We start from the raw sequence: 26,303 nt of genomic DNA on the forward strand, positions 1-26,303 counted from the left end.
AGACCTAATTACTTTTTAAACTACTAAAATACTTACTTAAAGAAACCAAATAGGGAGGAGAAGCTGATGTCAGAGAAAGAAGAGTACACAAACGATGGATGCAGAGACCTCAACACGGGAGAAGCAGGGAAAATCCTGGCAGGTCTCACTGTCACCTCCACGCCGGTGTAAAGGTTATATGAAATGCGAGAAGCAGGAGAGGCGAGAGAAGAGAGTTTGGGTGTTTTCAAAACTTTACTCCCGTTTGTGTTTTTTCTAAATTATTATTTTGGTCTTCTAATTTATTTTTAAAGTTTAATTTGATCCTCTAATAATTAAATATTCAATTTAGTCATGCAATTTAATAATTAGAGGATCAAATCGAATTTAAAAAATAACCTAGAGAACCAACACATTATTTTATCCTTTTCTTTGTGTCCCTCTTTTCATTTTATTATTTATATCGTTTAAATTAGAGGTCTATCCATCTATACATTAATCTTGGAGCAAACCCGGCCCTAATCATCTGTTTGATTGTTTTCATTTTTTGAGTTTTATCATTGCTTAATTTCTTCTTTAGTTTGAGCATTTTCATTTTTTTAGTCCGTCACATTATGTTTTATCTTGTCTAAGAATAATGAAAAAATGTGTTACCATGCATGACATATTCATTTAAAAATACTAACACTTTATATTATTTCTTTTATTATAGAATAAACTATCATTTTAATTATTAACTATTTTTTTAAATATTCTTTAAAATAATAAAATTATATAAAAAATTCTTAAAATATTAAAAATTTATTAATTTAATTTCTAAATTGACATATTTTACTAATAGTTAAGAGCTAATTTGAAATATTTTTCTATGATTTCTAATTCTTGAAAAATTATTTATATTTTTTTATTCTATAAACTGTTTAGGAGAATTAGTAATTAATTAAAGATGAAATTGGTGGTTTATGCTTTATCTAACCTATGTTATGTGTGTTCTGGGACTTGCTCTTCCACCCAACGAGTGCAGTGATTCAGTGACTAGTTAGTATTAGTAATGTCTATGAACACACGTAACATAAAAAAATTATCAACATTTGATCGGGAGATATGTGTAGTTATGAAATGTTAGGGTAAAAGTTATCATATGAAATACTAGGGAACAAATGCTAAGTACTCGATCATTTTAAAATATAAATATATGTTCGAATTGTTCTACTATATAGTTTCGTTATTTTGATGAGTTCCAAGAATAAATATTTCATTATTATTTTAATGAAAATCTGTTATTCTTTAATTTTCCAGCAATTTGTGCAAGACAATTTTTTCGTACTATATGACAGTTCTTAAGGGGGACAAAAAAAAACCCGTGTTTTACATTTACTTGTCTGCTATGATTTCTTATTTGTTTCCTTTTTACTGAATGCAGTAGCAATCTTCCATCCTAAATGTGTTTGCATTACTTCTTTTTCCTTATCATTTGATATTTTTAGTCCAAAAAATAGCAAATAATCTAATCTCTTTGCTCTCTCTTGAATTGATGCAACATAAACCTTCTCACAAACTGATGAAAATCATTATCAAGGTTGGGACAGAAATTTGCCAATCCTTATTACATGATGGTGTAAGTGAGCCAAGTCTCACATAGGTGTCGATGAATCGAAACTCATTTAGTATAATATTGTACACATTCTCTCACCACACACTATGTATATATTCTTATCTACATGTTTAGACAGTAACCTACTATAGTAAAAAAAATGATAAAATATGATTTTGATTTTTAATAAATATTCATGTGTTTTTTTTTAATATTTTTTTATTGAATTCTTAATAAAATAATAATTTTTTTTATCATTGACACTTTATTTAATCTTTTGATAAATTAATGAATTTAGTATTTACTCTTTAATAAAAAAAATTATTTCTTATTAGTCTTTTTCAAATGAACTAATAAATGAAATTTCATTTATCATGAAATAAATATAAATTTTACTAATTTATCATAAACTAAAAAAAATATAAAGATCAAAAACAAAAAATTTATTTTATATAAAAAAAACAAAAAAATATAAAAAAACAAATACAAAATTCACATATTTATTAATTAAGAATCAAAATAATGTTTTATCAAATACTTAAAAAAATGAAAATAGTGATTGCACAGCTTAATCAAAAGAATAAATACAAACAAAACAGATGAGGAAATTGTCTAACAAGAATTTGCTACTAAATGCAACATTTTAGAACGAGACATTATTCTCATCATCAAGTTATAGATACGAACTCAAGGTTGCCTGGTCCCCTATGAAAATAAAAACAAAAGGGTGGTTCTCTCAGACTCAGCAGCAAACCAATAAAATGGGATAATCCTTCCTTCCTTATCTGTTTTCTATAGCATAACAACCACAGAAATGAACCTCTCTGGCATTTACCCCTAAACAATACACAAATGATTCACTCTTTGTCACTGCCATTAATCCATTGTTGAACCAACTTGGTCACTCATCTTATGGACAATAGGATGAAGAACCTGCAGCTGAAGTTTAGTGTCTTTCAGGAGATTGGTGTGTGGGGGTGAGAGAGATCTTTCTTAAGCTTAATTTTGAGTATTCAGTGTAAGAAATGAAAAGGGGCATGCAAAAACTGAAGGGTTAAACTAAGATGGTTACATGCAATTCCCATCTCTCTAGTGCTCCTCCTTCACCCCTTCCAATCTCAATTCATAGTTTTCAAAACACTAATCAGTACCACTCCCCCACTTTGAAATTCACTCAATCCCAACCAAAACCAAATGTGCCTCACATCCAACAAGAACTTCACATCAACCTCAATGAAACACAACAACTCCATGGCCACTTCATCAAAACCAGTTCCAATTGCAGTTATCGAGTCCCTCTTGCAGCACTTGAATCCTATTCTAGCAATGCAGCAATTCATAGCTTCCTAATAACATCTTACATCAAGAACAACTGCCCTGCAGATGCGGCGAAAATCTACGCCTATATGCGTGGGACAGACACTGAAGTGGACAATTTTGTCATACCATCTGTTCTTAAAGCATGTTGTCTTATACCTTCATTTCTACTAGGACAAGAGGTGCATGGTTTTGTGGTGAAAAATGGATTTCATGGGGATGTTTTTGTGTGTAATGCTTTAATCATGATGTACAGTGAGGTAGGAAGCTTGGCATTGGCACGCTTATTGTTTGATAAGATTGAGAACAAGGATGTTGTTTCTTGGAGCACTATGATTAGGAGCTATGATAGGAGTGGGTTGCTTGATGAAGCATTGGACCTTTTGAGAGATATGCATGTTATGAGAGTGAAGCCTAGTGAAATTGGAATGATAAGCATCACTCATGTCTTGGCAGAACTTGCTGATTTGAAATTGGGGAAAGCCATGCATGCTTATGTAATGAGAAATGGGAAGTGTGGAAAATCAGGAGTTCCTCTATGTACTGCTTTGATTGATATGTATGTTAAATGTGAAAATTTAGCTTATGCAAGAAGGGTTTTTGATGGCTTGTCTAAGGCTAGTATCATTTCTTGGACTGCTATGATTGCAGCCTATATTCATTGCAATAATTTGAATGAAGGTGTGAGATTGTTTGTCAAAATGCTAGGAGAAGGTATGTTTCCAAATGAAATTACGATGCTTAGTTTGGTCAAAGAATGTGGCACAGCAGGAGCTTTAGAATTAGGCAAGTTGTTACATGCTTTCACATTAAGAAATGGGTTTACCTTGTCTTTGGTTCTGGCCACTGCTTTTATTGATATGTATGGCAAATGTGGTGATGTTAGAAGTGCAAGATCTGTTTTTGATAGCTTCAAGAGCAAAGATTTAATGATGTGGAGTGCCATGATTTCATCTTATGCACAAAACAATTGCATAGATGAGGCTTTTGATATCTTTGTTCACATGACTGGTTGTGGAATAAGGCCAAATGAGAGAACCATGGTTAGCCTACTTATGATATGTGCAAAAGCTGGATCACTTGAAATGGGTAAGTGGATCCATTCTTACATAGACAAGCAAGGAATTAAAGGAGATATGATTCTTAAAACATCTTTTGTGGACATGTATGCCAACTGTGGAGACATAGATACAGCTCATAGATTGTTTGCTGAGGCCACGGACCGAGACATTTCAATGTGGAATGCCATGATATCTGGTTTTGCAATGCATGGTCATGGTGAGGCAGCATTAGAACTCTTTGAAGAAATGGAAGCACTAGGTGTTACCCCTAATGACATCACATTCATTGGAGCTCTTCATGCTTGTAGTCACTCAGGATTGTTACAAGAAGGAAAGAGGCTGTTTCACAAAATGGTTCATGAATTTGGGTTTACCCCAAAAGTTGAGCACTATGGTTGTATGGTGGATCTTCTTGGTAGAGCTGGATTGCTTGATGAAGCACATGAACTAATTAAAAGCATGCCAATGAGGCCAAACATCGCTGTATTTGGATCCTTTCTTGCTGCATGCAAGCTTCACAAAAATATCAAACTTGGGGAATGGGCAGCAAAACAGTTTCTATCATTGGAACCCCATAAAAGTGGGTACAATGTTCTAATGTCTAACATATATGCATCAGCAAATAGATGGGGTGATGTTGCATATATAAGGAGAGCTATGAAAGATGAGGGAATCGTTAAAGAACCAGGTGTTAGCTCCATTGAAGTGAATGGATTACTTCATGAATTCATAATGGGAGATAGGGAACACCCAGATGCTAAAAAAGTTTACGAAATGATCGATGAGATGAGAGAAAAACTAGAAGATGCTGGATACACCCCAGATGTATCTTGTGTTCTGCATAACATAGACAAGGAAAAGAAAGTAAGTGCACTCAACTATCATAGTGAAAAACTGGCAATGGCATATGGACTGATTAGCACAGCTCCTGGTGTTCCAATTAGAATTGTGAAGAATCTTAGAGTTTGTGATGATTGTCACAATGCAACCAAGTTACTGTCCAAGATTTATGGGAGGGAGATCATAGTGAGGGACCGCAATCGTTTTCATCACTTTAAAGAAGGATCTTGTTCTTGTTGTGATTATTGGTAAGAAAAACTATACAAACAGAAGAGTGTTCTAGACTTGAGTTTTCAAAAACATACAATAGGCAGCATGGAATTGTTCAAACATCACAGATAATGCAGTTGAAGCATTCTAAGAGAGGTGGTCAACCATATATCTTGTAACATAACCGTATAGTAAAATGTCCATTTTATTTATATTTCCTAGTGTTTTTTGGTAGAATGTCCAATTTATTCATAATTAGCAAGTTAGACATTAGTTCAGTATGCCATTTGGTGGAAAGAGCAAAAGTGGCAACTGAAAATCTGCAACAAAATAACTGCAAGCTTACGAGTTACGACTTACAATAACCAATAGTTGTGTAGTATAAAAAATAATCCATATGGAAGGAAAAAAATTAGATGATTACAATGATTTCAATGGTTATACTTAAAAAAATAATCCATATAGAATGCACTAACATAACTAATCCTTAGTTCAGCTCTTAGTTATACTTCAAAAAATTTATTTCTCACAAAAATCAAACACAGTTTTCCCAAAGTGTTATGTTATCAGTTAAGCCACATCTATTAATTAATCTTATTAATAAGTTAACTACAAATAACACAATAATATTTATAACCTATTAATTAAAATTAAAATTATTTTTTTAATAATGTAAAAAAAAATTAGGAGCTTGAATTGAGGCCTAAGCACGGCCCTGGTCATCTGTTCAATTGCTTTCATTTTTCTGTTTATTTTGCTTGATTTCTTCTTTATTTTAAGCATTTTCATTTTTTAAGTCCCTCTCATTTTGTTTTAGGCTCAATCTTTTTTTTTTAATATTTGTCCTAGAATAATGAATAAATTACTTTAACACTTTATACTATTTCTTTTATTTATAGAATAAATTATCATTTTGAATATTAAGTATTATTTTTCTCCTAATTAGCCCTTAAATTAATAAGAGTATTATACAAGTAATTCTTAAAATATTGACTACCTATCAATTTAATTTCTAAATTAAGTTCAGTAAGTAAGTTTCTAACCGAACAACTATAGTTGAAATCAAAGTAGCAAATCCAACAAATTCAAATCGTGCGGAAAAAAAACCCAGCAAGTCCCTCGTTTTGAACTAAAACTCCGAACTCACTGCTTTCAAACTTCAAAGTAAGACCCAACTCTATCTAGTTCTACTTTCAGGTTTTCTACTAACCCACTTCTCTCGTTCTCTTCTTTTGGTTTAAAATTTGGTTTCTTCGTTCGTATTTCTTGCGTGTTGCTAATAATAATAATTAAAGTGCTTAATATTCGTGTATTTATATTTCTGAATTGAGAAATTTAGATTGGTGTGCTTTGTGTAGGGTAAATCAAAATTTATGTTGCTTGCACAACATGTGTTTGATAGTATGTGTGCACAAAGCTTCATTCTTAGTTTTGCAATTTCTTATGAAGTTTTGTTTGGCTTGAAAGTTATTGGATATATCCCTGTATTTGAACTGAGATGTAATTGCTTCCTTACATTTCTGTCCTGTGATAAAACGTGGATACTGTTATTGCTTTTAATTAATTAGTTTGTCTCTAAGCTGCTTTTTATAATGGTCATAGGATGGATTTAGGGTCAAATATGTTTTTGTTCCATGTAAATATTATGATATTTTCTATTGGTCTCTTATTTTTGAAAAAGTTGTAATCTAGTCTTGGTAAAAAAAAATCTTTTGGCATATAGTCCTTTATTTTGTAAGAAACACATCCCAATGGTTAAAGTTTCCCTTATCTTGCTTGGACAAAGGCACTATTGAGTTTCTTCCCTTTTATTGTTTGCAATTGGCAGGCTTCAATTCCTTAAGGTGTGGTTTATATTAACTTTTTGGTTTTGATAGAAATTGAAATTCGAAGCAAACTCATTTACGCATTTAATATTTATTATGACTTTGAGGTTAATAAATTGGTTTGATCTCTTTTTTTGCATTTTATACATCACTTTTTTTATGATGTTTGCTATTTGCTCATGTGGTATATGAAAACGTTTTTTTGACACACCAGTTGCCACCTGTTGGGTGGACCCACATAAACATGTACTCTTTGCTTCCTCAGGTCTCAGAGTGGCATATTATAAAGTATTGATGCAGAATGGCTGCAACCAGGGCTCGAGTTAGTAGTTTCTCTCGCAATGTATCAACTGTAACATCTCAGAATCCTGGACTTAAGCATGGCCCTAATGGGACAATGTTCATTTCATCTGGGATTCCAGATCTGGACAGTAATTATCTCTTTGACTTCCTTTTAATAGACCAAGTAGTAAATGAATGAGTTATGTAGTTTTATTATATTCACGTGTAGTGTCTTTTGGTAGTAGATTCTCATGCTTGCTTCTTTTTTCCTTTTGAATAGAGATTTTAGGTGGTGGTTTTTCTCTGGGTAGCCTTGTCATGGTAATGGAAGATCCTGAAGCACCTCATCATATGCTTCTATTGAGAAATTTTATGTCCCAAGGACTTGTGCAAAAACAGCCACTCTTGTATGCCAGTGCATCTAGAGATCCTAAAAGTTTTCTTGGTACTTTGCCTAGTCTGGTGTCACCCAAAGGCGATAAATCTTCAGATCTCGGCCAGGTACTTTTCTTCAACCTTTGCAGTTTGCACTTTGTGATATGCATAATTACTTTTTTTGTGGTAATATGATTTATTTATTGCACTTATAATTACAGGAAAAGGATCTAAGAATCGCTTGGCAATACAAAAAGTACTTTGGTGAGCCTCAGCTAAATCTGAACACTAATAATGGTAAGTTTGTCTATGCTCTTCTTTTCATTGTTTGTTCTTCAATTATCATTGTGTTATTGTTACTTCATTTGTGGTGCTAGTTTTTTTTCCTTCTTGTGACTATCTAAGTATCACTATGGACCATTTATTATACGTCAATTTGCATTGTAGTTATTTTAATTATGTGTTAAATTGAAATAATGTGGTTCTAGGTATAGAAGGAGAGAAGAGAGACTTTACATAATATTATATTATGTAATGAAATTTATTAGAGTGTAGTGATATATTTTCATAAAACCTAGAAACCTAGATTACTAACCCTTATTTATACTAATTATAATCCTAACTAATTAAAAAAAGTCATGAGGAGATAATAAAATATGATAAACGATCCTAAGAGATAATGAGGACTTAAGGAAACTAATTCTAAACTGAACAATGGAAAGAATATAGGACAAGCATTTGTGATCAATTTTTATGATGTCCTATGGAAATGGAACATTTGCATATTAGTGAATATGCCAAATCATGTAGTGTATTACATTGCAGGTGGTCATCATGATTACTGTAATGATTTTGACTTGAGAAAGCCCCTGGACCGGCATTTTTTTAGTGGCATTAATGTAGATTGTGTTAGCATCAAAGATTCTCCTAACCTTACCAGTCTTCAAGATCGTTGTGCTGGATTTCTAGCTAAATTCTCAAGGTGCGGTGATCTATAACACTATTTTGGAAATGTATTCTTAGATATATAAGATGATTCCTAGGCCTCCATCTTATAGATACCGATTTTAGGAGAACAATATTTAACTGTTTGTTCATATTGCCACACCTGGTTGAGTTAAGTTTTTCTGAGTAGAATAAAATAGAATGAAATTAAATAGGACAAGGTTTGTTATTTGGATTTGACCGTAGGTATATAATGCTCTTTCTAAACAAAATTTAACTAAATCTGTTATGGATGTTTTTTTAGCATGTGCAGTTTAAGATTTGATTTTTAATAGAATACATTGGTGTCATTTGACCCATGTAGCCGTCTCCGTCCAGTGGGAAAGGGCTTTAATTGTTGTTCTAGTGTGCAATTTAGGATTTAAAGCATTCTGCTCTATTTTTTAGTACTTGTGTTTTGCTCTAGTTGGCACTTCATTGTTATGATTGATGGTGGTCTTACATAGGTAGCTGTCTGGTAGGACCTTTTTTATTTTTATTTTTTATTGGCGCTTTGTGATCATATATGCAATATAGGGTTTATGCATTTGGGAAGCAATCACCGTTTGCAAGTTTTGCATATGCATGCAATTGTCACATTTGGCTTTGAAAAATAATTTTTTATCACTATGCTAGAAACTCCTCCAATGTTATTGTTTTGACTGCTGGAGTAAAAGGGTTTCTTAGTATTGCACTATTGGTAATTTTGAACTACATTTGCTGCTGATTCTGGACCCTTGCATTAGATACATGAACACATGATCAATATATACAAGGTAATTTTTGTCGGACTGTTTCTATAGAGCCTTTCTTAATTCCTTCTGAATTTCTTGTTTTGCATCAATTAGGTTGAGATAAAGACTACTTTGTAGATTTCTTATAATTTTCTTTCTATCAACCTCTTCATATACAAACATTATGGATGACATAAACAGAAATGAAGGCAGCATTTCCTCTGCTGGTCGTATTGCAATTCAATCATTCTGTTCTCCACAATGCAAGTATTCAAATGAGGTGAGCTAATATATTTTCCTTTTGTTTCTTTTTTCATATAATTTTGTACTGAGTTTCTCTTTTGTCTTTGAACTATATGCTCTTTTTTTTAATGATTTTTATATACCCTTCCCTCTATAGGAATTAGGAAATTTACCTGCTTGCAGATCCTGTTTTGTGATCCTTGAATCTCAGCTATTGATATTGTTCTTCATTCTATAAATGTTTAATATTTTTCTAATTTGAAATGTGTTAATGTTGTTATTGTAGGAGTGGCATATGCTTTCTTTTATTAGGTCACTAAAGGGCTTGGCCCGGTCTTCAAATGCTGTTATTGTTGTAACCTTCCCACCTTCACTTCTTTCTCCATCTTGTTCAAAGAGATTGCAGCATATGGCAGACACCTTGCTTTCTGTCAAAGCCATTCCAGGTTCATAGTCAGCTCTCAGATCTTACATTTCATATGTTTGTTTATGAATTATCTCTAGTTTCAGTACTAGACTTTATTTGTTACAGATGAGGACCAGGAACTTGCAAAACTCCTCACTGGTTACCAGGATATGATTGGGCTTCTAAATGTCACAAAGTTGCGCGGTTTAATACACAGGTTATATTCATACTTCATTTTGATTTATCTATGGAGGGTATTATACAGTTGGTTTACTTCTTTTTTGCACCTTTAGTTCACAATGTGACATGCATACAACTGTTTACATCCATTTACCCCATTTTATATCCCTTTCTGGTATGCTTGTATGCTCTACCTATCTTCCTTTTTGTGTCACTCATAAAGTCATAAGCACCTGCATTTATGTCCACACACATAATATCTTAAGCAATAGCTTTTAGCATTATGTGCATTATTGCCCTTTATTAATTTATTTGATAACTGGTTTCCATATTGTACGTGTGATAGATCTTTCCCCTGCCTTTTTGTAATGTTAAGCAAATTGGAAACTTTATTGGAGGAACAATGCATTTCTAGAAGCTACCTTTTTCTTTCATTCTGACATTTAATTTTCAACATGCAGGTTCCAGTGATTCTGGACGCCACAACATTCTCAATAAAATTACAAAGACGGAGGTTTTTGGTTTTAGAATGTCTAAATCAAGCCCCAGTTGATGGTTCAAGTGGCAGTTCGTATGGCACATCTGGTGGTTGTTCTGGGTCAACTAAAGCTGGGTCACTTGATTTTTAGACTATACCTTTTTTATAACAGAAGACTTGTTTCAACCAAAAATACAATAGCAATGGTGAGTCAGGCTCAGTTTTTCTTAGTGCTTGAAATTTTGTTAGTGAGTCAGCCTTCTAAATTGTTACTCCTTTTCTTTTTGTTCTTTTGATGATCAACTGGTTTCACCATTGGTTCGTCTGCAATGTACAGACATTTTCTTTAAAAGTTAGTGTAACAGTGAGAATGGCGAGTGTCAGGGGAAAAAACATAATGAAAATAGTGAATATAAAAAACACTGTTAACGATTATTGCCTAATTATGTTGTCACTTGACCTTGGTCATGGCACACTTGATACTAGTGTAACTACATGTTTCTTAGTTTTCCATTATGTTTGGCAAAAAATATTGATTACTGTAACTTCCCCTGGAGATTCTTGTCTAGTTACACAACCATGGGTCCCAGACCACTAAGGACAATTTAAAATGTGTGGGTTAGGGTTGTCATCCCATGGGGAATGGGTATTTTGTATACCTGGTATTAAATCTTCATATAAGATGCATGGGTATGATCCCCTCATTAATATTATATCTGGTGCAATTTGACGAGTTGGTCACACTCGATGATTGTGTTCATGCAAGAATTATTATCTGAAATTTTGTAGAAGCCTATGGGCCTGTTTGAATACAAGGTAAGTGCTTTTGAGATATTTTTTTTATTGAAAATATAGTTTTTTTTTTCTCGTAGAGAATCTTTTAAAAGCTGTCAAACTGACTTTTAGTCTTGTATTCAAACAGATTATATGGAGTGTAGCTTTAATTTATTCACAACTCAGGAAGTTTAGCTTTCACAAAAACCAACTGGAACTCAACCTTTACATGCTATGATTTTATTTAATATTTAGAGGAATAGATATTTTTTTAGAATGTTGATTAAATTTAATACTGATTATTTAGTTTAATTGTTACCAATTAATATATAAAAAAATAATTTTCTTAAATTGCAAAATTGAGCCTAACATATAAGGCTTAAAATGTTAAATTAATACTCAACATTTGCTCAACAAAATTTAGTTGATTAATACCATGTTCACTTGTTTTTCGAAATGTTAGTGGCAGAATAGCTTATTTGTATCTTTTTAATCACAAAAATTGAAGTCGCAAAATTGCTACCAATCAAAAAAGTATACCATGACATTGCATTGTAAGATTTATATGAATAATTAACATGACAATGTAGCCCACTTAGTAAGAGAGAGAATGAGAGGGAAAGGTAGAGAGAGAAGCAAAGAATGGGTGAGAGAGATAGACAGAACGTTGATGAGTGAGGGATCCCAACATAACTATGCCGGGAATGGGTACGGCCAACAAGCTGCGGCGAAACGTACAAACAGGAGGGATGCACTTGATGTCGTTTCCTTTTACTTCACAAGATTTTTAGAGGAAATGAGTGAAAAAGATTTGTGGTATGAGTTCAAGAAATGGGGGGGGGGGGGGTCTTTATTGCGAAAAACAGAAATAAGAGTGACATGAGATATGGCTTTGTGAGATTCAACGGAGTGGGGATGTAGGGAGGCTTGAAAGACAGTTGGATAATCTTATAATTGGGGGTTTGAAACTACATGTCAACATTCCAAAGCATGGAAGGGAAAGGATGCTAAATGGTGAACCTAGTTCAGAAGAGAAATACAAGGTGGGGATAGGCTCAGAGAAAATAATCGAGGGTGTGAAAGATCAACATAGGAACAAGGTGCACTGAAACAACAATCCCATAAAATGATAACATCAACCTTATATGCGAGAGCAGTGATGACAAATAATTGAAACATGGGACGAAGGTGGACACCAAGGTAGACGAATCCAATGGGAGCAACTTCTCACTCATCAGTGCAACTGAATATATCTATGAAAGAAAAAAACATGGCTCAATAATGCTTGGGTAGGAAGACTGAGGAACTTGACGATGTTTGATAGAGTGGAAGATGAACTTATATGGGACGGAGGAGAAGATATCACGCCAAAGTATCTAGGGGATGACACGGTATTGTTATTGAGACTTACTGATTCCAGAGTTGAACAACTGTGTAGGGAAGCAACTTAAAACGAATTGTCCTTGTTCCATAAGGTGGAGAAGTGGAACTCGAGAATGTGGACTGGATACTGACTGATGTGGATGTTGTGCTGGGGAATCCCACTACATGCATGGGATATGGAGAACATTAAGAAGATTGCATCGACGGTAGGGGAAGTGGTGGAGGTGGATGATGATGTGGAAGAACTCCAACGGCTAGATAGGGCACGAGTGCTAATTAAAACACCATGGTACCCTATAATCCAACATGTTGTAGCAGTTTCGATCAATGGGGAGGAATACAGGGTTCATATGGCTGAAGAAACATGCTATAACTTTGGCAGATGTAAATGTTGGACAAGGAGTTTAATAGGGTCGCTAGAAGAAATAAGCTCTGAAAAGAGCGAAATCAAGACTCCATTACTAGTCGATGATGTCTCATCGAAAAATGAGTGTTCGTCGATAATTACCAAAGTGATTGCAGACGAAACAGAGTTGTTAGGGGAAGTTGGAGAGTTATGATTAACTGATGGACATGGTCTCTCATATGGACCCCAAGGTAATAACCCAAGGTTCCTGACACAATGACTATACCAAAATAGGTACAGGGAAATAGGATGTGGACAAAGCGAGGCACATGGGATAGCCTATGGCATCCAACACAAACCTACCTAACAAAGAAGGTCTGGGGGTAAGTGCACGAAAGAGGCAACACATACTGGTCACGAGGAAGACACACACTCGAGTATGGTAGAAAAGGGGAAGAAGGAGGTTGCATCGGAAGGGATAATTTTGAATTAAATAGGAGAGGGTCACGTGATTATTCAAACAATGAAGGTGGTGACAGCCCCTTATTGGGCCTTACTAAACACACCCTTGTTGAAACAAAAGAAAGGGCAACAAATAGCCCGAATTGTAAGCTAAATGGGCTAGCATGCACGTGGAAAGTCTATTCAAGAAATAGATGGTGTAAAAAGCAAATGGGTCACAACATATCTGATGGGCCTAATGCTGGTTTCTTAACAAAATCAAACAACAATGTGAAAAAATAGGCCAACAATGTTTTGGGGAAGTGTGACATACCTTCACCAATAACAATGGGTAGAGGACTGAAGGAATTGGTTGGATGGAAAGACCAGAACCATGAACATCACATAATAAAGGTTCCAACAACAACCAAAAGTCCTAAAACCTATGAGCATGTAAAAGAAACAACATCGTATTGGGCCATGGCAAAAAATCTGGGAGCAACATGTGCAAAATGGGAGGACTCACTAGTCTCTAAATTGATTATTATGAAAGAAGGGGACACAAATGAGGTTGAAAGGTTGTGAAATCGGGAGGGTGTTTTATGAAGATCATCTCATATAATATAAGGGGGCTGAGAAAGGGGGTAAAGAAGGCAACAATCAGAAAACTGGTAAAAAAAAGAATATATATGTTGTGCCTACAAGAGACTAAGAAGGAGCAGATAGATAAAGTTGTGTGCCAAGCCCTATGGGGTGATTCAAAGGTCAGTTGGGAATTACAACTAGCATGCAATAGAGCAGGGGAAATACTATATGTTTATGGAGTGAACAAACTTTCAAATTGGAGAAGAAGCTCAATGGCCATGGTTTCATTTATTTGGATGGCATCTGGGTTCTTGATGGCCAAAAAGTAACTATAGTTAACATATACTCACCATGTGATATGGCTCAGAAGAAAAATATGTGGGAGCACATCAAACAGCTGAGAAACTCAAACTTTGGAGGACTATGGTGCAATTAGGTGATTTTAATAACATTAGAAGGTCATCAGAGATAGTAGGTAATTGTCATAGGGGGCTAGATGAGAGAAGTGCAAAGGAATTCAATGAATGGATTACAGACATAGAGGTTGAAGATGTGCCTTGCGTGGGAAGAAAATTCACTTGGTACTAACCGAATGGGACAACTAAGAGTAGACTAGATAGAGTCCTTGTATCTACTGAATGGTTTAACAAATGGCAAGGCAACACCTAATTTATTCTAGAGCGAAATTTCTGAGACCATTGTCCAATTCTGCTGAAATCTGCAATGGTTGATTGGGGCCTGAGACCCTTCAAGGTTCTAAACTACAGGTTTCAAGATAAATCATTCAGGAGAGTTGTTCAATGGTGCTAGACAACCAACCCGATAAGGGACTGGGGAGGATATGTGCTAAAAGAAAAAATAAAACAAATTAAGGTGAGGCTGAAAGCGTGGAACAAAGATCAATTTGGTGATATGCAGAAGAAGCTAACAAGGATAAAGATGGATTTAAACAAGCTGGAAATTGAAGGAGATGAAAGGAAGTTGTCTGACCAAGAGTTAATGGCACCCAAATAGTTGCAGGAGGAGCTATTGGTGGCAGCTCAATCTCATGAATCGTTATTAAGGCAGAAGGCAAGGTCATGATGGATTAAAGAAGGGAATTGTAACTCACATCTTTTCCATATGATGGTGAATTTTAATCACATATACAACACCATGAAAGGAGTGTTTGTTGATGGATGCTGGATTGATGATCCTGGCAAGGTGAAAGAAGAAATTTGCTTGTTCTTTAAGAAGAGATTTGAAGAGGTTGAATGGGAGCGACCCAAATTAGATGAGGTTAGATTTCAGGTCATTGATCACCATCACAGTGACTTATTGATGATGCACTTTGATGAGAAAGAAGTAAAGGTTGCAGTGTAGGAATGCGGGAGTGACAAGAGCCCTGGGCCAGATGGGCTTAATTTCAAATTCATTAAGAAATTATGGGAGATTATCAAACCTATTGTGCTCTGTTTCTTGGACGAATTCATCGTTAACGAAGTTTTTCTAAAGGGAAGCAATACTTTATTCCTAGCACTGATTCCTAAGGTTCATGACCCACAAAATCTTAATGAGTATAGACCTATTTCACTAATAGGTTACATGTATAAAATTATGGCCAAGTTACGAGCAAGAAGGTTGAAGAAGGTGCTACCAATAATCATAGATGAAACACGATTTGCCTTCATTGAGGGCAGACATATGTTACACAACATTCTTATTGCTAATGAAGTGGTCGAGGAAGCAAAAAGGTGTAACAAGTCATGCCTGGTGTTCAAAGTTGATTATGAAAAGGTATTAAGACTCGGTCTGTTGGGATTTCTTGTTGTACATGCTGAGGAGGATGGGTGTTTACTCTAAATGGATCAATTGGATTGAGGGTTGTCTCAAATTCACTTCCATCTCAATATTGGTTAATGGAAGCCCTACGACTGAGTTCACCCCACAAAGAGGACTCAAGGGGATTCGCTAGCTCCACTTTTGTTTAATATCATTGTAGAGGGTCTAAATGGCATGATGAGAGAAGCAATGGAGAAAAAGTTGTTTAAGGGCTTTTTAGTTGGAAGAAATAATGTAGAAATCGGTATTCTACAATATGTAGATGATACAATTTTCTTCAGGGAAGCCTCAATGGAAAATGTGAAAGCAATTAAGGTGATATTGCGGAGCTTCGAGTTGGTATCAAGACTCAAAATTAACTTTGCAAAGAGTAGTTTTGGGACAGTTGGGATGTCAAATCAGTGGATGAAGGATGTCGTAAGGTATCTAAACTGTAGACTATTAGTTGTACCTTTTCCCTATTTGGGTATCCCGATTGGGGCAAACCTAAGGCGTTGTGAGGTTTGAGATCCCATTTTCAAAAAATGTGAGTGAAAGCTATCAAAATGAAAACAAATGAATATTTCCTTTGGGGGGTAGGATGACTCTCATAAAGTCAGTCCTAAACTCCATTCTCATTTACTTCTTTTCTTTTTTCAGGGTACCTAATAAAGTATTGGACAAGCTAATGAGACTACGGTGACGATTTTTGTGGGGTTGAGGCTTGGAGTAGAAGAAGATTGTTTGGGTAAAGTGGGATTCAATGTGCCTACCAAAGGAGAAAATGTGGTTGGGATTCAGGGACTTGAGGACATTTAATTATGCCTGTGGGCTTGGTTGTTGGATTCAAAATATAGCGGATGAAGAAACTTGGATGAGGAAAGAAGGGTCAAAAGTGAATCCTTAAGGTGGCAGGACATTAGATTCATTACTCATTCTACTGAGGAGGGTAATTGGTTTGAAAAAGGGATAAAATGGAAGGTGGAGTGCAGAGCAAGGGTGAGATTTTGGAAGGATGGTTAGGAGAGAAGATGGCGTGCCATTCATGCTGAAGTACCCTAGGCTATACATTAATTCTTATCAGCAAGAACAGTTTATCCAGCAGATGGGGAGTTTATTAGATGCAGGTTGGGAGTGGAGATTTTAGTGGAGGCGACCACTTTTTGATGTAGAAATACATATGACTGCTAAGTTCGTGGAGGACATAGAAGGTATCACAATACATCCTGACTAACAGAACAAGTGGGTTTGGAAGGGAGATTCAAATGGCAACTACACAATGGGGAATGCATACATGTTGCGTATTAGATCAAGATGGAGCTCTTAATGAAATGTGAAAATTAAAGATCCCAAGCAAAACCTCCTTCTTCGCTTGGAGATTAATCCGGAACATATTGCCAACAAAGATGAACTTACGTAAGAGAAATATCAAAAGTATTGATTCTATGTGCCTATTCTGCAAAAACAAGGAAGCAGACATAGCACACCTATTTTTCAGTGGCAGAGAAATTCTACTGCTTTGGTAGGAATCGATGTCCTGGATAAACATCAGGGATGCATTTCTACAAACTCCAAGACAACAATTCCTCCAACATACTTTTGGGAGGTCTTCCGATGTCAGGATACAACACTGGTATATTTGGTAGATTTCCTTAACTTGGAATATTTGGCAGCATAGAAACAAGATTGTCTTTTTAAATGAAAGTTTCTGTGTTAGTAGATTGATGGAGGGTGCTATTTTCTTGTGCTGGACATGGCTAAAAAATCTGGAAACGGGTTTTGACATACCTTTTCAACACTGGTCCAATAATATTAGGGATGGTTTTTGAAATCAGGGAGGAATAAGTATATAGACACTGGGTAGTTTTGAGCTAAGCATACTGTCAGATATAGGGTCTCCTAATTCTTGAGATATAACTTGTATTAGGATACCATATTTCTGTTTATCTGGCTCAAGATCACACTCATCAGTACCACTTGTACTGAATTATTTATAATATAATATTAATTTTGCTGATAAAAAAAATTACCATGACAATGTGGTTGCAAGTATGAGAGGAGATAAATCAACTTATTGCTTACTAGTGATTTTATAAGAAGTTCCGAATACATTGCCAGTCACAAAATTGCAGTGGAGCTCTGATTTCAAATTGAAATTGACAATAGCATAATCCATTATAGCATTTTATAGAACTTCATTCATACGCTAAGCAACTCGAGCCAAATCAAAATGCAAAGTCACTAAGATGGCAATGTTCTTCCGATCTATTTTTTTTACTCAACTAAGGTCTTACTTCAGCCGAACTAAGTTTCTTGGCATTTGAATTATCAGGTGGTGGCAAAAAAAAGGTACACATATATAGCAATACCGTTGCATAGAAAACCCATTTTCATGTTGAGAAACAAAATAAATCCAGTTATCCAGTGATCTCCGAGCAATATTTGGGCAGACGAAGGTAGGATAATTTCAGTCAAACATGTGGGGAAGTGGTCTGATAGCCATAAATGCATCCACCATCTGAAAGAATTATGGAGAAAGAGAACATGTAAGTTTTGCACCATATAATAGAGACAATAAACATATATAACTGCATTCTCATCTTGCTCCCATAAAACAAGGTTGAAAACTCTCTTCTACCCACCAAAAGAATGTTTATTTTGAGAAAGCCTTGATTGTCAAATTCCACTAATTGTTCCCCTTCGATTTAATGAAAAATAAGAGCACAGAAAAAAGTAGAGTGAGATTTTTTTTTTCTCCCTCTCATTTCCATTATAAAAGAGCCAAACAACAGAGTTTGGTCCTTTTGCTAGTTCAGACAATCAAAGTGAAATACTTGTACATGTATATATATATATATATATATATATATATATGTATTAGTTTTCAAAACTTGATGGCATATGCTCAATCTGCACACTACGAAATTGGTGGAGGCAGATATTCATTCAACAAAACCCATGTCAGAGTAAACCAATGTCAGCTGTTCTATCAATATTCAACAATATGGGCTTTTCTTAATTCCACTCGATAGACTGTCCTCTCACCCAGGTTAGTCATTGCTTTTAGCAATACTTTAGATGATGCAATTAACAATAAAAATGTCAACTTAATTTCCCTGTATTATTATTTCACTCTTACAGCATAGTCATCTATGCCAAATATTTATTAGTGTTGAATGTGTACCTCTTCAGTCACAGAAGCCCGAGCTCTGCGATGCCTCTCCACTAGTTCAGTCAAAACTTGAATTAGCCGCTGCTTTACCTCACCAGTTAGCATGCGCCCTTCTCCATATTCCTATGAGAGAAAAAAGAAATCAACACAAAAAGCCTTATTATGCTATTTGTATCAAAACAATAATTTGGGGGAATAAATAGAAATCAGACCTTCTTTATGTGTTCAAGTTCATCATCATCTTCTAGGAAAAAAGTAAGGTATTTGACTGGTATATCTACCTGAATCATGTTACAAAATGTCAACATTCTTGGGCTATAACTGGAGGTGAAGACTAAAGAGCACCAAAGAAAAACAAAGCAATTATTGGACAAAAATGGAAGGGCTTTAAATTAATCTTTCATTTTTATTTGATTGGGTATATAAATGCCTGCTTAATCCTTCTTCATTCTATCAATTCAGGTTTTAGGAGAGGAAAACATTGAGTGAATGTTACATGTTCACACATCTGCAACATGTAAACTGTACTATACATCAAAATAAAGCAATAAGAAGTTCATTACCTCAAGATTTGCTCCTAATTGCCTATGTTTCTCTATAGAATCTTGCCCACCAGAAAACGCATGTTTGTTTACCTGCAGAGAGCCGCACATACAGTTGGTGAAAATAACCAAGTGGAGGTAGGAAAAAGCAAGACAGATGTTGCTCAGAGAAACAGAGAAATGCAGCTTTGTGACAGGTGCAAAATATTACCTACCTGGATTTAGAAAATGTTCTGTTTTCATTTCTTATTTTAACAAACAATTACAAAAAAGAACACCTTGTTTTTATTGTTTCCTGTTTACAAAAATTTCTACATTTCCATTGTTTCCCATACAAATCTTTGAAAATAAAATAAAAAATAAAGTGAAAACAAGATGGCACTTCATAATTATTTGTGCAAGCAAAAAAGCAAAAACAGAAAATAATATTCTCAAACCAAATATCCAGTAACGTAAAGCAATATTTACTTAAGGAGCTCTAGTATATGGTAATAAGTTGGAATGAATAATTTCAAGGAAATGAGAAAGAAAGCCTTTCAATATCTTGCTTATACACATTTCGTGGAAACTAGTGTCAACCAGTAGATTTACCATGCCACCCAAGATTCCTCAGCAAAAAGAAGATTCTACTGCTAATTTTTGTCACAATGGACAAAATCTATAAGAATTAAATGTAAGCAACATAATAATACAAAAATCTTTGAATAGAGTAGTTTCATTAACAAACCTTGTTCTTTATATCTTTTGCAGAATCGGTCACATATATTGCAGAATTGGGATCACTGGCAGACATTTTTCCTGTTTCCCCCTGCAAGAATTTATATTATAAAGATGTGAGATAACATCTACATAAGAATTTAGACCTTTTTCAGAGAAAATTTCAAAACCTATATGTAACTTCAGTTTCCAAAACCAAGATACATGAATGTCTGTTGACTAGAGATCATCATGACCCCTTTTATGTACTTTTCAGTGATGATCTCAACAAATTAACCAATCATTTACTGCAAACAGCACTGTTAAAGACAGTATTACTCTTATGGTAGTTACTTTATTCTGTTGTATCAAACTTGTCCTGAGTCAGCTAGGCTGTTAGAACTGCCTTCAGGTAGTTCTGTAGTTAAGAAGTTACATAGTTGCAATGTTATTTCTGTCCTTGATTATCAGTCTACAAATGTATACCTGATCTGTATTGCTAATCAGTTAATTCATCACATTCATTTTTCAGTAATAAAATTCTCTCAGAATAGTTTTTCATTTTAATTTCTATCATTATATGAGCCTCTATGATCAAGTGGCAGAGTGTTGCCCTCATTCTTCTAATAAAAAATTAAATTTTAATACAGTAGCTAGGTCTGTGCATTACGCATGCTTCAAGCCCAATCTCCCAAGGTGATGGAACACCACCAATCGATAACATGATAAAATATAATATAGAACACTGGAATCACAACAGTACAGCAATACACTTGCTGTTCCAGAGACAAAAGTCCCCTACAGAGTGTATTATTTGTCCACAAACTACGAATGACTTCACACTGCCTAATTACACAACCTACAATCAGATATATACTCCTAATAAACTGCCATCCTACAGATTCTAATACATAACTAACTACCAGTAGTTACTGTATACACATAACTGTAATACATGAGTTTTTAAAACAGAACTTATTTCTAAAGCAGTTATTTTCTACACAACTGTCATAACTGCCCCTAACTCTCAGTTCCTATCAAAAGGACTCTTGCACGAGTGGGCATGTAAAAGATATAATATAAAACCATTTATGTGCAGCACCCAACAGCTTAAGCTTTGGTGAAAGATGGTTCATAATATAAAAAAACTTCGTACCCCATTGCCCAGAGGCTCTTCGCTATGCGAAGGTATGGGGGAGGGATGTTGTACGCAGCCTTACCCTTGCATATGCAAAGAGGCTGTTTCCGGATTCGAACCCATGACCAACAAGTCACCAAGGCACAACTTTACCGCTGCACCAGGGCTCGCCCTCTTAAAGATGGTTCATAATATAAGAAAATAAATTAAACTAAAGGGAATTAAAAGTTTAATTAGATTAGCAGCATGTAAAATATTAGTTGCTCTCTTTAATCAATTTGATAAAGTAGCATGGTTTTGCGACATAAAAATACCTGTAATGCTGGGAAGAATAATGATTCAATCAAGGCTGGCTTGTGGAAACCCATTTTAGGAGCAACATCACGTGTCATTCTAAAATATGGATCCTGAATATATCAGAAAGAAAAACTATTACTTAATTTTTTTTTAAATGCACATGGATCCTATATCACATGCAATACCAAGAATAACAATGAATGCTTGCATAGAAAAAAATAGAACATGATGTTCACATGCATTTGTGATTGCCAGATGCTTTTATTACCTGTAATGCCAAATCCTTTTTATGGCATTTCTCTTTCTTTACGTATCTACGTATGAAGAGAGTTTGGACATAAATGAAATCCCAAAAGCAAAGGATGAAGTTTACAGATATACACAGTAATCAGATCTAGCCATTGCCATTGAAGTTAATCTTCAAATAATATCAACTAGCATATAAAAGCATTGAAGACCAACGGACCTGGTCAATTGCACAAGGAATTAAACAACGAAGATTCTCTTTTCCAGAAAATAGGTGAGGAAACGAACTAGGAAATGATGGAACTGCCTGCATAAACAAGTGAAGCACATGCAATCAATACCATGCAAAAATTTCAAAATATGTATTATAGTTAAATGAATAGGACTAGAAAAAGCAACTTATACAATGCATTAAACACACACATACATATATACACACATTCTGTACACTTGGATCCATTGACAATAATTTAAAAATTAAGTTAATGTTCCATCATCAAATAACTTGTAAAGGACAAACTTTACAAACTATTGTGAACAAAACATGCAAATGGTGACAGTGCGATAGTGCTGCTATTGCATGAAACATTATCCATTGGCAAAGAAGAGATAGTGACTAAGGAAACCAACTAACTAAAATAACCAAAAAGTAAAGGCAGGAACCACTATATGCAGGGAAGAAATGGACCATACCTGCACAGGTGGAAAACTAACTTTTCCAATATGATCTTCACCAACAAAACCAAATATGCCGACAGCCTGGTTATAAGTCACACGCTTCCCAACCTCACACATGTTCTTGTAGAAGGAACTGGAAAGGAAAATTATCCTCAGAAGACAGAAGATTTGTTTTTTTATAAATTAAAAAAAAAAGAGTATAATCTTGGACTTGAAAACATTCAAGGTTGTTGAACTTGAAATTTTTATGGGAAAGCGCATCATCTTGGAAAGGAATTCTGTACAACATTCTGGATGAATCAGAGAACTCTTTACTGAATAGAGAAAAGCATCCGAGATTAAGCTAATTTTATGAATGCCCAATTTATAGTATTGTATTAATACACATTCTCTATAGAATTCCTAAAACTTTAACTAACCTATGATTTAACAAAATTTCCACATACAATAGGAAAGCATAATTGAAAATGTATTATCAGGGCAAACCTGCATTCAAAACTCACCCGCCAACATAATTGAAATCAGAGAAGATGAATGTCTTTGAAATGTCAAAACCACAAGCAATGATGTCCTTTGCATTCTCCCTTGCAAGTCTTCGGCACTCGTCTATAGAAAGATTTTTCCAGAAGAACTTCTCATCATCAGTGAGCTGTATAACCAAAGGAACCTTAAACACATCTTGCAAATACCTACACACCATTTCCACCACATCAACAAACATCCCCAGCAATCACAACAATTTAGAACTCACCTTCATTTTCAAGCTTGATCCAAAACAAAAGCATCTAATTTCAATCAATTATCACTGTATAACTCTCTTAACCTATCATTTATGAAAATTACTACATCAGTACAAAAATCAAACTACTCTGACACGGAAATTCTAATAGCTATTGCCCACACAGTTGAGATGACACACTCTTTAAATAATAAACTTGTAACTTGATAAATAACATACCAGAATTATGAATTTCTATCAAATTTCTATTTAAAAAAGGAAATGGAGTAAATATTTACAACTCAGTCCTAGAAACAAATCACTAGTGTCAGCCAATTCAAAGAAACAGAAACTTTTGGAGAGCAAAGCAACACATGTAACATACCAAATTCTGAACACCTCTTTAAACTCACTTGTAATTGGAAAGAGAGAGAAAAAAAAAGCACGTAGATTTACAAATTGTCATCCACTCGATCGTAGAAACAAGTCACCACTAGTCTCACCAATTTGAACAAACAGAAATTAGTTGAGACTTGAGAGCAAAGCAACGCAAGTAAAATACAAAATTCTGAACTCTCTTTAAAACTTACTTGTAATTAAAAAAAGGCTTAAATATGTTTTCCATGCTTGTAATATACTCCTTTTTCAGTTTCTACCTATAAAATATTTTATTTTTATTTTTCTTCATACCTGTAATATACTCCTTTTCCTTTTTCACTTAACCGATGATGTGACACTTTGTTAGCTTGTAACGTCATCACTTAAAGGATCAAGACCAGAGATAGGTACCAAAAGCAAAAGTTTGAAGTAATAAAATAAAAAATATATTTTTTAGGTAATAAACTGAAAAGGGAATATATTACAGGAATATATTACTGGTATGAAAAATATATTTAAGCCATACAAAAATAACACATTAGATTCACAATTTTTCTTCAAATTTCTATTTTAAAAAAATTGAAACAGAGTAAACCTACACAATTCAGCTCTAGAAACAAGTCACTAGCTATTGTTAATCAATTCGGCTACCAAAATGCGAACTCGCTCTTCAAAATCCACTCATAGTTTACAAAAGCAACACACTAGATTCACAAATTAAAAGTCAAATTCCATTTCAAAATTCTTCAAATTAAAATCGAAAAACGCGAAGAACTCACTCACTTAGTGAACATGAAGGGAATCAAGTGTCCCAAATGCAAGGCTTCAGAGGAAGGTCCGCGTCCGGTGTACAAGTAGAACTTATCTCCCCTCTCATACGCGTCCAGAATCTCCGCGAAATCGCTGCGACACAAAGAAACGACATCATCAAATTATAGTTTAAGAAAATAAGGGAAGGAGAGAAGGGAGGAAATGGATGGAGGTACCGGTGGGCGAAGAAAACGCCGCGTCGTAGAAAGACGTGGGGAGTGCGAGAGGTGATGCGCTCGAGACGCGAAATTAGGGCTTCGTCGAGCTTCTGGCAACCGAAACGGTCAATGAGTTTGTCGTAATCGATTTTGCCTTTGGCGGAAACTTCCCATGGGTTCACCACTTGTTCTTGTACCTCTTCTTCTTCTTGCTTCTTCTTCTCGCTCTCTGTTGTTGCTGCCATTGCTCTTCTTCTTCTTCTCTCTCTTGAATGTAAACAGAAACAGAGAGAGATGAAATGAGAGTGGCAAGTGTGGTGCCGTAGTAGGGTTTCGATCTTAAAACCTCTGTTTACTATCCTTTCAACCTGTTTTGTTTATTACCTGTCTTTTTTTAATGACTATTTATGTGAGTTAATTAAATTTGTAGTCTCTTAATTTTTTTTGAATAATAATTTTTAGTCTGCAAAAAAAATTGTTGATTTTTAGTCTCTTGTTGAAAATTAGTTTTTATTTTGTCCAATTTTAGTCTCTTCTTGAAAATTAGTTTTTATTTTGTCCAATTTTAGTCTCTTCTTGAAAATTATATTTTATATTTGAAGATCAATTTTGAGCAATAAAAATTGATGAAAGATTAAAAATGGATATAAAACGTTAAAGGGACTATAATGCTGATGGAAAATCAAAGGAGAACTATAGTTGTAAAAAAAAATCAAGCACTAAAAATTAAAATTTAAAAAATTGAGACACTAAAAATTTAATTAATTTTTATTTATTATTACTTGTCCTTACTAATTAGATTTTACTACATCATTTGTATTATTTTGAAATATTAGAGAGAAAAATTTATCTAAAATAACTAAAAACTTAATTATTTTTTATTTATTATTACTTGTCCTTGCTAATTAGATTTTACTACATGATTTGTATTATTTTGAAATATTAGAGAGAAAAAGTTATCTAAAATAATTAAAAACTTAATTCATTTTTATTTATTATTACCTGTCCTTGCTAATTAGATTTTACAACATCATTTGTATTATTTTGAAATATAAGAGAGAGAAATTTATCTAAAATAATTTTATATTGTGTTATGTAATTACAAATATTCACATTTGAAAATTTTGTTAATTTTTATAATAATTATTTAAAATTTATATCAATAATAACTTATGATTGAATAATAGTATAAAATTTTTGTTCTTAATTAAATATGTTTTATTTTACCATACACAAAAATCAATATTTTAGGTTATTTTACGCACATATGTGAACCACGAGTGACACCGTGTAAAAAAAAACTTGACACCACACTTTAATCCAAACCTTACTGTTTGTGCTCGACCTTTCCGCTTCCACCCGATGTGACACCTCACTGTATTCCAATATATAATTATATAATATAAAAAAATAAAATTATTTTTAGTATATAATTAATTTATATATATATTAAATGACCTCAATGAAGTTTTAAAAAAATTATGCAGAAGAAAACATTAAATATATTTACAAGACATGATAAATCATAAGTTATTGAAAACATACTAACTTTTGTTGACATGGTAAATCAAAATAATTAAAATTGAATAATAATTATTTGTTTTAATATTTTTCAAGACATGATAAATATTA

At 34.1% G+C, this 26,303-nt stretch overlaps 2 protein-coding genes and 1 pseudogene across 2 annotated transcripts; 2 read left to right on the forward strand and 1 right to left on the reverse strand.

The window, feature by feature from the left end:
* Window positions 1-2,637: 2,637 nt before the first annotated feature.
* LOC100782031 (pentatricopeptide repeat-containing protein At4g21065) lies at window positions 2,638-5,043 on the forward strand. The gene has a single exon (XM_003520371.3). The coding sequence runs from the start codon at window positions 2,638-2,640 to the stop codon at window positions 5,041-5,043; it is 2,406 nt and encodes an 801-aa protein (XP_003520419.1).
* Window positions 5,044-5,708: 665 nt separating this feature from the next.
* LOC100786640 (elongator complex protein 4-like) lies at window positions 5,709-10,952 on the forward strand (annotated as a pseudogene).
* Window positions 10,953-17,981: 7,029 nt separating this feature from the next.
* Window positions 17,982-25,045, reverse strand: LOC100787194 (tryptophan--tRNA ligase, cytoplasmic). The gene is made up of 11 exons (XM_003521010.4): window positions 24,690-25,045; window positions 24,487-24,606; window positions 23,111-23,296; window positions 22,623-22,740; window positions 22,150-22,236; window positions 21,701-21,793; window positions 20,280-20,360; window positions 19,574-19,645; window positions 19,223-19,291; window positions 19,023-19,133; window positions 17,982-18,356 (listed from the first exon to the last, which is right to left on the reverse strand). The coding sequence occupies exons 1-11, from the start codon at window positions 24,914-24,916 to the stop codon at window positions 18,306-18,308; spliced, it is 1,215 nt and encodes a 404-aa protein (XP_003521058.1). The 5' UTR covers window positions 24,917-25,045; the 3' UTR covers window positions 17,982-18,305.
* Window positions 25,046-26,303: the final 1,258 nt, after the last annotated feature.

Source organism: Glycine max, chromosome 3 (assembly GCF_000004515.6).
Source record: "Glycine max cultivar Williams 82 chromosome 3, Glycine_max_v4.0, whole genome shotgun sequence".
Lineage (NCBI taxonomy): Eukaryota > Viridiplantae > Streptophyta > Magnoliopsida > Fabales > Fabaceae > Glycine > Glycine max.

Bases quoted from the DNA above. Each gene is read 5' to 3' on its own strand.
- LOC100782031 (XM_003520371.3), top strand. From the start codon at position 2,638: ATGGTTACATGCAATTCCCATCTCTCTAGTGCTCCTCCTTCACCCCTT.
- LOC100787194 (XM_003521010.4), bottom strand. From the start codon at position 24,916: ATGGCAGCAACAACAGAGAGCGAGAAGAAGAAGCAAGAAGAAGAAGAG. The intron at 24,607-24,689 runs GTACCTCCATCC...TTTGTGTCGCAG, and splicing joins GGCGTTTTCTTCGCCCACCG to CGATTTCGCGGAGATTCTGG. The intron at 22,741-23,110 runs GTGAGTTTTGAA...TTTCCTTTCCAG, and splicing joins GATTTCAATTATGTTGGCGG to TTCCTTCTACAAGAACATGT.